The sequence below is a fragment of the Schistocerca piceifrons genome, chromosome 2 (assembly GCF_021461385.2).
Source record: "Schistocerca piceifrons isolate TAMUIC-IGC-003096 chromosome 2, iqSchPice1.1, whole genome shotgun sequence".
In the NCBI taxonomy this organism is placed as follows: Eukaryota; Metazoa; Arthropoda; class Insecta; order Orthoptera; family Acrididae; genus Schistocerca; species Schistocerca piceifrons.
This window is the reverse complement of record NC_060139.1, coordinates 839,588,193-839,603,137: the sequence shown is the minus strand read 5'-3', so window position 1 is coordinate 839,603,137 and position 14,945 is coordinate 839,588,193. Positions and strand designations below refer to the sequence as shown.

General features: G+C 40.9%; 1 protein-coding gene across 2 annotated transcripts in view; it reads right to left on the bottom strand.

Annotated features, from left to right (window-relative positions):
- Window positions 1-1,002: 1,002 nt before the first annotated feature.
- The window catches only part of LOC124776908 (cleavage stimulation factor subunit 2 tau variant), an 89,625-nt gene continuing 75,682 nt past the window's right edge, over window positions 1,003-14,945 (bottom strand). Inside the window, exons 6-9 of one of the 2 annotated variants that reach the window (XM_047252116.1) lie at window positions 7,353-7,379; window positions 7,118-7,194; window positions 5,299-5,432; window positions 1,003-1,213 (exon numbers count right to left, since the gene is read on the bottom strand). In XM_047252116.1, coding sequence (XP_047108072.1) covers window positions 1,094-1,213; window positions 5,299-5,432; window positions 7,118-7,194; window positions 7,353-7,379 — 358 coding nt within the window. In that variant the 3' untranslated portion in view covers window positions 1,003-1,093. The remainder of the gene's footprint in view (window positions 1,214-5,298; window positions 5,433-7,117; window positions 7,195-7,352; window positions 7,380-14,945) is intronic. The other variant, XM_047252117.1, reaches the window with a different exon arrangement.

The window sequence follows — 14,945 nt, the reverse complement described above, 5'->3', positions numbered from 1 at the left end:
TGTTGTAAATGGCAATATGATGATCTTCCTCCAGAATATTGTGAACTGCAATAATGTCATCATAACATGTCACTTAGTGGGGCTCCTTGAGTGATGTTCATTACATACACCTTTTTGCGCTTCCAGAAACTGTGGACGCCAACATCCACCAATTAGAACGCTCATACTGCCGTCCCCATAGACAGAATTAAGCCCCTGATGGATACTGACGGCAGATACTTGTTTTCCTGTGAAAAAACAAATCACAGAGCGCAGCTGACAAGTGGATACAATTTGTAGTGGTTAACTCCATGCTAGCTGGCAGCGTGCTGGTAAAATACTGCGATGTGCATCGTAAGCCAGTGTAAGTGTTGTCAGCACATACCAATCGAATTCACCAGCCCTCACATACCATGAGCACAGTTTATTTTGCAGTGAAATGAAATACGGAAACTTTCTTATCAGATGACCCTCATAATTTCAAAAATTTTACACTGGCAATCAAAACATTTAAATATAGTATTGTTCCACTTTTGGGGCATTGTCTTCTCCCACAGATATTCTGTAAATAATTTTGATGATTTCTACTGTAATCAAAAATATAAACGAAACGGCACGCATAATCAGTCACAAATGTGAGTTTTTATTTAAAACATGATAAAACCATTTGTCACTTAAGAGTGATGTATTGTTTTATACATATTTTATGACTGTATTTCATTCACTATGAACAAAATTAAGTTGTCCTGTATTACTTTGCCTCAAGTGAGAGAAATCACATATTCACAGCCCCTTTTGTTCTGTTTTCTGGGAGGGAGGGGGAGGGGATGGAGGGAGGGAGGGGAAGGAAGGGAGGGTGAAATGCACAGTTAATTTTATTAAATGAACAAGGATTTCCCATAATGTGACAGTCAAGAGCTGTCCAATATTCCACATTTTGTTAAACATAAATGACAGTGTATGCTCCAACTATTCATGTTTTGTAACTCCATTATCTCTTGTTCTTTAAAGCAAAACAATATATTCATTACATAGATTTTTATTTATTTTATTTACAGTAGGAATGTTGTTTTCCTAAATGTGTGGATAAAACAATAATAAAAATATAGGAAAATCAACGCTGGGTGCTTTTAGCAATCTGCTCCTTAAGAACAAGGATGCTCTGCCTCTGTTCTGGGGGCAGCATAGCTATCTGTTCATCTGAAAGCTGCAACACTTGCATGATGAGAGCAGCCTGAAACAATCATACACAAATCACATTTATAAAGAATAGTAAAAGGAAGGTAACCTTGTGAGTATTTCAAGTACACTGCTTGTTAAAATGTACATTATATAATACAACCGAACTATTACTTCTGTCACAATAATTTACTTGACACTACATAAGAAAATGGCAGCTTCCTTGTTTCTTTCTTGGATTTACCCACCTGTAGGTGGGGCAGTTTTTTTTATCCCCAATTAATGCAGCCTCAATAAGACTAATGTTTATATTCCACACTTACCTTATTGTGACTCATCACAGGCCAGATTTTGAACCAGTTCAAAATGAAGTCCTCTGTAGTGACAATATGCAATAACTAGAGAAACGACTATTGTCTCTCTTTACTACGACCTGAGGTTTTCATTTCACAATTGCTTAAGCACTAATGACACTTCTACATTAACTGTAACCTACCTATTACGAATTCTGCCAGTCAAGAAATATTTAGCCACTCACATTAACCATTAAAAGTTTTTTTTTATATCAATGAAAATAATCAGTTTTTGAAAATATAACATAGCTGTAAAGATAGGAAATGTATTCACCAAGTGGTAGCAGAAGAAAACACATATAAAAGTTATGAAAATGTGCAAGCTTAGAGCCAGTGGCTCATCTCCTGGCAGAAGGGCTGAAGGGAAGAAAGAGGGATGAAGCAAAAGGACTGGCGAGGTTTAGGAAATGGACACAGATACAGAAAAGTTTCCCAGAAGACCAAGTCAGAGGATGAGAAGGAAAAACTCTAGAGAGGAGGATTTGGAGTATTATGAGATGGTGGGAGTGACGAAACAGAAGCAGAGAGGGGGAAAAAAAAAGAAAATCAAGAAAAATATTGGAAAAATAAAAACATGTAAAAAAATTAAATAAAAAAAAACTGAATGAAAATCATGCGAACAGACAGGGTTTAACAACCGGTAATGAGTGGGTGAGAATTTCTCGAGAGAAAAGTGAACAACATGATAGGAAAAAATTATGATACGAAAAAATTACAACAATAAAAGACAAGAAACAGACAAAAGCTTCAAAACAGAGCAAACAGAGAGGAAGTCATTGGAGAAAATGTAATATACTGTTTTTGGGAAATAAAATAATGCAAAAGATGGCAGTAACAGTTGACCAATGTGGTTTGGTGACAAACACACACACAACAACATGAAAGAACCACCTAGAAGCAAAGCAAGTGGCAAGGATGAAAGTAAAGAAAAGTCGTGTCTAATCTGCAAATAAACTGGTAAGAGACAATTGGAGGGGGAGGGGGGTGGTATTGTAGTGTACACTGAACCACAAACAAAGAGTTATGTGCAAATTTGTAAATAACAATGGATGCATCTAAGCACATGGAAAACAGTACTAGGAAAGATATAGGGGCAACATTTTAGTTAATAATAGATGTACCGATAAACGAATGAGTGAAATAGCATGAAAGGTTGGAAACAGATGACAGTTTGAACACGACAGATGATGACAAAGACTGACAAGGGATTATGTAATAATGAATGATGGCCAGAAGAGCTAATAAATCAATGAAAATAATAAGTTTTTGAAAATATAATGTAATTGATAGATAAAAAAATCTACTATCAAGTGGCAGCAGGAGTCAACATACACAGAAGTTATGGAAACGTTCAAGCTTTCAGAGCCAGCAGTTCCTTCATCTGACAGAAAATTTGTATCAAAATGAAAATTCACTCGTGGAAACTGTAACGTCATGAGACAAACTCGTTGGCCATTATGTACCTTCAGTAGGCAAAGTTCTTAGAACTGCCCGACACACAAAACATTACAAAGTGATTATCCTAGTTTTCGGAACTAATAACTCCTTTCATGGACAGAAAAGAGATACATGTTGTGGATGGCCCAAAAAGGAAGAGCAATTTTCTCAACTCCCAGGATGAGAGGGGCACACCTGTTAGCTTAATAAACAACTTTTTTCAACACTATTTCAGAAATAAGTGTGTAAAAAAGAGTCTTAACTAAAAGCAACAAATTCAATTCAGTCATTCATGGCAGTATACTGTACTTACAAATTCTCACTATCTTTCAGTCTTTTGGGGTGGCTTGCTGTCTGAAATATTTATAGTAATGGATTTCTATTTCTGTTAAAACTTACTTCAACATCTTTCATTCTGAACACAGCTACAAGAGCCCCCTCTAAGTTTTTCCAAATTTTTTTTGCAATAAATTGTTTTATTGTTTATCAAACTACTTGCAATTAATATTTGACCACTTTTGCATGGATTCAAACTGTTTCAAGAAATATTTTTTGCAATCTGAAGTTCATACCCCCAAATACATAGGTGAGAAAGAATTCCAACATTTCACTGAGGTGATTAAAATTGCTATCCACACATTTTTTTTTTTGTTTTGACATAAAGGAGTCAAAGGAGTCATTACGGAATAAATCAGATGAATAGGACAATGACAGATCAATTCAATGTTATTCTGTTGGAGTGCTGCATTATCAGGATGAAGACTGTGATGTTTCCAGTTGTCCCAATTTCATCAATGATTTGTGGCAAACAAATTATTGTACCCCATTCATCATTAATCCTTTAAAACAATGGTCACAATATCTCCATCCATAAACAAAACCCCTTTCTTTGTTTCTTTTTGTCCTGGAACATCCAAATAGTCAATTACTACTAGCCTCTGGCTCAAATGAACATAGACAAATATTGTATTTCCTTTGTCAAATCTTTTTTAGCGTTTCCTTAATGCAATTTACACTACCTTTTTTTTAGTTCAAAATACTTTCTGTAGGCATTGTTCCACAGCATCTAAACAATACAAAAAGAGATATCTTAAATTTGCCAAAAGCAGTTATATTAATAATAAGTATCCTTTTTTGTTAGTTTCAATCTTAAATGATCATTAGGTTGACATAAAATGAAATGAAATGATTATATGACATTACTGAATTAAGATACCACCAGCAGTAACACTTTTTTTTTTTTAAAAAAAAAAGCCAGTAATGCCCATCTCAACAGCATCTTATAATAATTATTTGTAAAAATTAAAAGCTGACCCTCAGACTGTGTAAGCAAATTCTCATGTTTTGTCCTGCATGTTGTGCACTGTTTCAGTGAGTAACAAGCATATGAACAGATTAACTTTAAAAAAATAAAAAAAAAATGCGAATAACCAAAATTTACTGCACTATTAACTTTTTTCCCCTGTTGTTGTCTGAAGTCCAAAGGCTAGTTTAATGCAACTCTCCATATTAGTCATCCTGTCATCTTTATCTCTGCATAACTACACAACCATAATCCAGTTGAGCCTGCTTCCTGCTTACTACAGTCAAGTCAATCTCCCCCTAAAATTTTACCTTCCAGTTCCTTAATGCCCCAGGATGTGTCCTATCAAGCAACCCCGTCTTCTAATCAATTTTTGGCATAAATTTCTTTTCTTCCCAATTTGATTCAGTACCTCTTCATTAGCTCCATGACTACCCATCTACTCTTCAGCATCACATTTCAAAAGCCTCTAGTCTCTTTTTGTCTGAAATGTCTATCATCCTTCTGTCACTTGTGTACAAGGCTGCACTCCAGACAAATCCCTTCAGAAAGGACTTCCTAACAAATTTATATTCAATGTAAAAACATTTACCTTTTTCCGGAATGCTTTTCATGCTATTGCCAAACTGTACTTTATACATTCTCTACTTTGCCTATCATCATTTATTTTGTTGCTCAAATAGCAAATCTCATCCACTACTTTCAGTTTTTCATTTCCTAAACTAATTTCCTTGGCATGATCTGATTTAACTTGGCTATGTACCATTACCACTTTTTTATTTTTGTTGATGTTAAACTTATAACCCATTTACTATACATTATCCATTCCATTCAACTGCTTTTTCAAGTTATTTGTCGTCTCACAGAATTATAATGTCACTGGCAAACAAAGTTTTTATTTCTTCTCCCTAACAGCTCCCTTTCCAAATTTATCTTTGATTTCTTTTGCTGCTTGCAAATCATTCATACTGAACAACACTAGAGATAGACTACTACCTAAATAATTATTTGCAGAGTACAGTTTGATTCTGTGATAATCAATCCTACCTTTTCCTGATCTGAAGCTGCTCCTGGTGCACTGCTGGGAGATGCTGTCGATGCAGCAGGAGCGGGTCTTGGGGCTGTCACTGGAGCTACCGGTGCTGGTGGCCTTGGAGCAGCAACGGGTAACGGAGCTGTACCTGCAAAAATGTTTTCTATGGTACATTTAACCCAATTATATGGATTTTTCTACTGTCAACTAAATGTGACTTTATGGCAAATCAAACATGACTTACAGTATAAGGAGAAATTTTAGTTTTGAATAAAGTTATTGCAAAAAAGTTAATAGAAAATTAACAAAACAGATTTATACTGTGCACTGGACTGTTGTTAGACAGAGTAATAGGGGTTGCATATGCTTTTCTAACATTGCTGCAAGTTGAATTTAGTCCACTTAATAGGTCTGCTATGCAAGTTCTAACCTATTTTCACATTACATTGTAAGAGAAGTGGTCTTCACCAGCTGCAGAACATCTATACTTTCTCTAGTGGGGAGAGCAAGTATGCTGCTTTCGTTGTACACACTGACACATGGCAAGGAAGCTGTTATGACATTACATGAAGCTTGTGGTTAGATCTAAATCTGTTGACAAAAATCTCTGTTGTTGCAACTTTGAGGGTAAAAGCACAGTCTTTCAGTCTGTATTTTATGTAACCACACAATTTTTCAATGAAGTCCCCTTTTAAGTTAATGCATTTTGTTCAACATATACCCAGCGCGTAGAAGCACGATTTGAGAAGGTCTTCAAAGCACCATTCTATGTAACCTCTATATTGGAGTTCATACATTTCTGAGCTACAAATTTCTTGAAGTATTAGAACAGATGCAAGGCAGAGAATTTTTACTCTGCTGAATACAGTGGATGTTCCTAAAATTTATATTGCTAATCTCTCACTTTTCAGTTTTCCCCACTGCAAATGCACTTTTGTCGGCAGATGCATTATACTGCTAAAAGGTGAACTATCCCCACTTTCTTTCACAATCCAAATATCCAGAAGACATTCATGTATTCTTTGAAACAATAGTATACCACAATCTACTTCCTTCTGAACTGTGTCACTGCTTACATGTTTTGGGACCTAGTTGAACTGATTAACTACAACATGCTATACACCAGTGGTTCCTAACCTTTCTTAGACCATTACCCCGAAGTGCAACTAGACACTGCTAGCACCCCCTCCTCCACACACAACTCCTTCTCACGTTTGAAAACTAATTATCCACAGTGAGGGTAGACACTTGCTACAAAATATGTCCCCTGCATTACTCCTCTCCGTTTGCACTTGCTTGACCTGCACCCTGCAACCCCATTTAAAATGCAGCAGCAGCAGTAATAATAATGATAATAATTTGTACAGCACTACAGTAGCCCTTATGTAGTTACTGCTGTGTCATTCTGTCAATTAAATCATTTATCTCTTTTGAACCTAGTAATGAAGCGATTTCTGGGCTACTGCAGATCGTACCTATAACGTGGAAAAGACATTTTCTTGAGATATTTAGCATTTGTTATGCAGATGTCTTACTTTTATCATCGGCGATGTACAGGAAAAACAACAACACGTGTGTAGCGGGTGGACTGTGGGAGGAACTTGCAACCTGTGTCGCATTAATGCTACTACTTGAGAAAAAGTAATTATTGACAACTTATATAATCAATATTAGAGTCTTATAAAATTGTGGTAAATGGTACTGATGTTTTTAAAATAATTTAGTTTGACTTGTTTAGTTTTTAAGCCACAGAAAATTTCATTTTACCCATCAGGGGGTAATTATCCCCAGGTTGGGAACCATTGCTATACACAATATTGATACAAAAATTACCTGTCCGAGGATCCACACGTTCCCTTGGATCTCGTGGAAATCTGTCAGCAACAGTAACTCTTGGGTCACGGGTGAAGCTGTGGATATTTCAACAGTTTTAGAAACAAAACATCAATAGATACATGCACATTTCTTACAGTCTCAAAAATCTCACTCCTACAAAAATACTTGAAACTGTTTGTTCTACAGAGTTTTGTTGGACCATGCCAAAATGAACTTTAAATGCGAAACCAACCTCTCGACTGCATCCACATTTTGAGTGCTGTAACAGATAACAGAACAATCATAATGCATCTCGACACAAAATAAAGACTATTTCACTAGTTACATCACATTAACTTATTAATAAACTGACGTCTTTTATCAATATTTAGTATTATACTACGTTTTGCATGAAAACTGCTCTCACACATATACATCCATGTTTACTATACTTTTAGAAGTGTTGCTTAAACATCAAATAATTTTGTCTGCAGTGGTAAGCAGAGCAATGCCCACTGACAAACTTATTCTTGCACAATATCAATACATATAAAGTAATACGTTTAAGGAATAAAGTGGCAACAACTTGCCAACAGGCAAACAAATGTTGCTAGTTTCTAGATGAATCCGCCTTCAGAGATGTACAGTCAATTAGTGGCTCACTAGCTCCTCCGCACAGACTAGACATCGATCTTTTTCTGTAAGTGCCTGTTGTCAGTCTGATGCCTTCATGGTATACTGTGTACAACAGTGTTACATATGAAGTTTTGGCAGAGCCATTAATGCTTCACCTGCTGTTCAGAAAGTATCAGACAAAGGTTTTACAAAACTGCTGCAGGAAGGACTTGTCTATCCACTGAGACACTTTTAAGATTTCTAATGCTCTGAGTGCCCTCCCTTCACGGTTCCACTAGTGTGATACCTATGTGAGTCTTTGATCAAATACAACCATCAGGAATCAAACTGACTAATTAAAATGGTAAACAATGTATTTAAAATGCAGTTATGTTTTGCTGAAATGCTGACCGAAGTCATTCACAATGAACACACATTGTATTATCTGTTAAAAACTGAACCTATCTTTCATAGCCATCCCTCCAGCAATTGACAAGTAATGGATGCAAGACAGGATACATAAAGTCACCTACAAAAGTCCTCACTGGAATTATTACTGTGTCAGTTATACTGTTTACAGGCTTGGTGAAAGGGGTGACACTTAAAATACTCCCTGGAGGGACACCATTCTCTTGAATAAAATTGCTGAGGTGCGTGTCTCCTATCCGGAAAGAACAACTGTTCTTCATGGAAGGATTGTGTAATGTGCTGGCCAAATGGGTTGCTCAGCCAGCCTGAAAATAAAGACGCTTATCAAGGCCAACTGAGAAGTGGGTGCATCAATGAGATACAGAGGGAAGAGATGCCAGAGAAGCAATAAAGCTGGAATGCGTTCAGAGAGGCACTACGAACTTAAGTCCGAATGCGTCCCTTCTGCAGCTATGTTATGGCAGAAGTAGGTATTTATTCGTCTTTATCGGAGACCTTATACTCAACTCAAATGCTCTTGTGGCTGGTGTGGTATGATTCATGGAACTGAAAAACTCTTGGTACAGACTTTTTATGGTCTTCAATTGCTCCCTGTGCTTTTGCCCTGGCAACTGTAAAGACTGCTATGTTTCACCTTCACAGTGTCACCTGCCAGCCGCAGAAAAACTTTCACCATTTGAACAGGAAATAGGTTGCTTCCTATGGTACTCTGAGGTATAGACATCTCAGCAGCCTGGTGGATCACACTTGTAATAAACTACACCAAGTCCATGGCATCTTCCTTGTGCTCATGTATAGCTACTGAATATACAAATCAAGTTTGCTCTGTTGAGAGCCCATTTTGCTGACTTTCTTTTAGTGTCTCTTCTGTCTGGAACATGTAACTGGAAAGGGAAGTGGTCATCTGAATGATGATTACGTCTGCTTTCTACTCTGCAATTTCTCTCAGGGCAACACACTTTACCAATCTTCCTTTAATTCTTTCAGGTTGAAACATATTTCTCTGAAGCAGAGTCCACAGTTGCCATGAATTTCTTATCCGACTTCACGCCAGCTTCAACTACTGAATTTTAGTTTATTTATATGCTAACATACAATTTCAGCCTTAAACCATTTTCAAGAACGGTGTTAATTTTTTTACAAAAACAAAGTTACCTCATCAATACACACTTCACAGTCAAAAGCAGCGATAAAACGGAACATATATTACACTGTATGCAATAAATTAGCATATACACCGTTGTCCAAAATTAAAACAGCAAATGGAAATTTTGCAAAGACTGCATGTATTTTGTCACCAAACGGTATAAACAGGCGATAGTAAAGTAGGAACAATGTAAAGAATACATAATGTAATCAATTACAATATGCATAATGGTAGACAAAAATGTTCTTGGTTTTTTTCAACTTCAAAAACGGATTTGCACACACATTCTGACAACTGATTAATGTGCTCAGGATGAGGTGTGACCTCTCGCACCAATACAGGCCTTACAATGACGGGACATGCTGTGAAAGATGTCATCATCAGTCTTATGTTGAGGCAATAAAGCCCATTCTTCCTGCAGAAATGCTCAAAAGTCTTGGAGAGTGGTTGGTGGATGCTGTCGTGATGCACTCTGTCTCCCTAGTGCATTCCGAACATGCTCTATGGGATTCAAATTGGGAGAGTGAGCAGGCCACACCATGCGTGCAATATCTTCTGTTTCCAAAACAACATCTACTACCTGTGCTCTGTGAGATCAAGCATTACCGTCCATCAATACGAAGTCTGGGCCCACAGCAACTCCTAACAATCGTGTGTGAGATCATAAGATCTCCTCACTGTACCTGACAGCAGTTAAAATCACTCTACAATCTAAACTGGGACTCATCTATGAAAAGAACATTGGTACACCGTTTGACCACCCACATGGCATGTTGACGGTTCCACATTAGATGTTCCCATCTGTGAAGACATGCCTGAGGTAAACAGACAGCAAGTCCCCAACAATAAAGGCCATTCTGCTGAAGCCTTCTGTACACTGTTTGCCTCAATGCAACACATCCAGGGGATACTGCAAATTCAGATGCCAGTTACAGTGCAGCACTAAGGCAGTGCCGTCATGCCCTTACTGCCAAACAATGGTCTACTCTTTCTCATACACATGTTGGTTGGCTGGTTTGAATAGGGGGGAAGGGACCAAACTAATAAGTCATCAGTCCATTGTTCCTATTCTAATAATTCCACAAGAGAAAGAATAAAACAGACGACACTCACAGCACAAAACTGGGAGAAAGGGAAAAAAACCACAATAATGACAGAAGGACAATAACCACTACAATAAACAAAATAGGACACAAAAACCAGAAAGAGATGCAAGAAACAGGTGGAAGAGATTAAAACAGGAGAGCACATGACAGTGGCTGACTGACCACGAGAATAAAAAGGAGAAGCCAGCCACTCTGCAACACATTAAAATCTCCAGCCTAAAAGCACTAGGGTAGAGGACACAGAGGGATAAACGACAAACGCTAAAACTTAGATAGAAAGACAACCCCTCCCCCCTCTTATGCATACAACATAAAACTACATCAGCTGATGAGGCGTTGTCTGCTAAAATTAATGGTAACGAGTTCGGTAACCCGAAGATATTGTCGCAGGGCAGACAAAGTAAGACAGCGCAACAGAGTATGGGCCGCTGTCAACCGGGCGCTGCACTGACACTCGGTTGGGTCTTCACGGTGCAGGAGATAGTCATGGGCCGCCCAAGCGTAGCCAATGCAGAGCTGGCAGAGACCCATAGAGTCCCTGCGATAGGCCTGCATAGAGAACTTCCACACATTCGTAGTCTCCTTTATGGCACACAGTTTGTTGTGCAAACCAAGGTTACCCCATTCCATCTCCCAAAGCCTAAAAACCTTGTGGCATAATACTAAATGCAGGTCAGTTTCAGAGATGCCCATTTCCTGAAGCAGTTTCCGCGAAGCCTGTTTGGCCAACCTGTCAGCAAGTTCGTTGCCTAGGATTCCGACGTGTCCTGGGACCCAGACAAACACCACTGAATGACTAGACCATTCCTGGGCATAGATGGACTCCTGGATGGTCACTACCAAATGATGGCAATGGTAGCACTGGTCAATAGCTTGTAGGCTGCTCAAGGAGTCAGTATGGAAAAGAAACGAGTTGCCAGAGCATGAACGGATGTGCTCAAGTGCACGAGATGTGGCCACCGGCTCTGCAACGAAAACACTGCAGCCATCTGGCAAGGAGTGCTGTTCAATATGTCCTCTGTGAACATAGGCAAAGCCAAGGTGACCATCAGCCATCAAACCGTTCGTGTAAACTACTTCAGAGCCCCGGGACAAGTCAAGAATCGAGAGGAAGGGACAGCACAGAGCCGCAGGATTAACTGACTCCTTAGTGCCATGAGAAAGGTCCAGATGAAGCTGCGGCCTAGGTTTACACCATGGAGGTGTATGCGAATGGACTTAGAGTAGGGGCGGTAAAGGGAAGGACTCCAGTTCAGACAGAAGGGACTGGACGCGAACCACAATTGTAAGCCCTGACCAGGGCTGCCAATGAGGGGGAGGAACCGCTGTGGTTGGGGAAACAAGATGGTAATTTGGATGCTCAGGAGAACTACGAATGTGTAAACGTAACTGGCGAACAGTTGTACACGCCTGATCTGCAATGGAGGGATTCTAGTCTCCACCAGTATGCGGGTCACTAGACTCAATCTAAAAGCTCATGTTACTAGTCTAACTCCGCAGTGCTGCATTGGGTCTAGTAACCGAAATGCTGAGGGTGCCGCCCGCCAAACCATAAACCAGACTCCGATAGTCAAGGTGGGTTGAACAAGGGCTCCGAAGAGCTGCAGCAGTGTAGAGCGATCTGCACCCCAGGTGGTGGTGCTCTGGCACTGGAGGGCACTGAGGTGCCACCAGCATTTCTGCTTAAGCTGACTAAGATGAGGAAGCCAAGTTAAGCAGGCGGTGAAAACTAGTCCTAAGAACTGCTATGTCTCCACTACAGTGAGTGTATCACCATCAAACTAAAGTTCTGGTTCCAGATGAATGGTAAGACACCAACAGAAGTACATGACGCACGACTTTGCGGCTGAAAACTGGAAGCCGTGGGCTAGAGCCCATGACTGTGCCTTGGGATGGCTTCCTGTAGGCGCCACTCAGCAACGGGAGGAGGAGTAGGAACTGAAAAAGTCATCTGCACACAGAGAAGGTGAGATGGACAGCCCTACAGCTGCTGCTAGACCATTAATGGCCAGTAAAAATAGACACACACTCAATACAGAGCACTGCAGGACTCCATTCTCCTGGATATGGGGGGAACTATGGGAGGCACCAACTTGGACATGGAAAGTACAGAGTGACAGGAAGTTTTGGATAAAAACTGGGAGCAGAGCGGGCCTCAGAGACCTCACTCATATAACGTGGTAAGGATATGATGTTGCCAGATTGTGTTTCCTTAAATCAAAAAAGACGGCAACCTAGTTCTGGCATCTGCCATCCAAATGGAGACACGAGATTATCAGTGATAGAGCGACCCTGGTGGAAACCGCCGTGGCATGGAGCCATTAGGCTCTGTGACTCCAGGAGCCAACACAACTGCAAACTCAATATACGTTCTAACAGATTACAAAGAACATTGGTGAGGCTGAAGGGTTGGTAGCTCTCCCCATCAAGAGGGTTTTACTGGGTTTGAGCACTGGAATGATTGTGCTCTCCCGCCATTGTGATGGGAATACACCATCACAGCAGATACGGTTGGAGACGATGAAGAGATGTTGCTAGTAGTCCGACGAGAGATGTTTAATCATCTGACTGAGGATCCGATCTGGCCTGGGAGTTGTGCCGGGGCAATGTGAAAGGGCGCTGATGAGGTCCCACACAGTAAATGGAGCATTATAGGGTTCACTGTGATGTTCAGTGAGAGTAGTTTTCTTTCCATCTGCTGTTTGAGGATGCAAAAGGCTGCAGTGTAATTCTCCAAAGCAGAGAAGACATACCTCTCCCAACACTCGTGTTTTGATCTTTTTATAAGCTGGCGAATGCAGGCATGGAGCCGTCTGAAAGCTATCAGGTGCTCCAGGGAAGGGTGCCGCTTATGTCGCTGTACAGCTTGCCAATGCACCTTAATTGCATCAGCAATGTTTGGTGACCACCACAAGGTACTGACTTTCGCTGGGGCCACCCTAAGGAACAAGGGATCGTGTTTTCCGCCACAGAAACGATCGTTCTAGTGACCCGCTCAACCACGACATCGATGGTACCATGTGGGGGAGATTCAACGGTGACAGCAGAGGTGAAAGCTTTTCAGCCTGCCTTGTTTAAAGCCCACCTGGGTAGGCGTCAGGGGGAATGATGCTGGGGGAGTGACAGGAAGATGGGAAAGTGGTCACTACCACACAAGTCATCATGGGCTCTCCAGTGGACATATGGGAGAAGTCCAGGGCTGCAGAGGGGTAAATCAATGGCCGAGTATGTACCATGAGCCACACTGAAATGTGTGGGGGCCCCAGTATTTAGGAGGCAGAGGTCCAGTTGAGACAGTAAATTTTCGATATCTCTACCTCGGCCAGTATGCATGGTGCGACCCCACAAGGGGTTATGGGTGTCAAAATTTCCCAAAGTAGGAAAGGTTTAGGGAGTTGATGAATCAGTGCAGCCAATATGTTCAGGGATACTGCATTATCTGGAGGAAGATACATGTTGCAGGCAGTGGTTTCCTGTGTTGTCCTTATCCTGACAGCCACAGCTTCAAGAGGAGTTTGAAGAGGCATAGGTTCACTACATATCGAGTTAAGGACATAGACGCAAACTCCACCTGACACTATTATATTCAGTATGGTTCTTGTAATATCCCCTATAGCCATGGAGGGCAAGGGTCCGCATTGCCGGGAACCAGGTTACCAGGAGAGCAATGCACAAAGCAGGTGTAAAGCTTAACATTTGCTGTAGCTCAGCCAGGTGGTGGAAAAACCCGCAGCAATTCCACTGGTGGATGACATTATAGTGAGGCTGAGAAGGCATGAATCGCTCAAGGAGGCAGTTTACACCTCAGAGTCACCCGCTGCCACCGATTGAGTACCTGTGCGATCTAGATCCTCAGGGGATGCCAGAACCTCCTCTTCATCTTCAGATACACAGCTTGTAGGTAGCAGTGGTGTGGGTGCCACCACAATGTCTCGGATCTTGAGGGGTCTTTTTCCTTTTAGGTTTCTCTTGCTGATCCTTAGGTTTTTCTGGATGGAAGGGCTTCATTAATTCAGTCTCAGGGACAGAGGAGGACCGTGAAGCCCTAAGACCAGCTACCTGTGGGTGCTTAAGCCATTGGCAGGTGTCTGCTTTGCCCCTGGTAGGAACCTGGCAAGGGAGTGACCCAAGGGACCTGTCCCCAGCGAGAGGAGTCTAAGAAGACTTGCGCTTCTCTGGCTGAGAAGTGGGGAGTGATGACCCCGAAATAGGAGGTGCAGGAGCAACAGGGATAGAAGTGGTGCCCCCACAATCAAGGGGAGGTAGAGTCTTACAGCTCTGAGAACCAACTGTAAACGGAGGAACTGAAGGGGCTAGAACTGTTGTCATTGCAGCAGCGTAAGTGGATGTCACACATACAGGATATAGCTGTTCAAATTTCCTTATAGCCTCAGTGTACGTCAATCGTTCCAGGGTCTTGAATTCCATAATTTTCCTTTCTTTCTGTAGAATCCTGCAGTCTGTTGAGCAAGGGGAATGGTGCTCTCCGTAGTTGATACTGGCGGGGCACATGGAGTATTAGAATATGAAGGACACCCACAATCTCGAC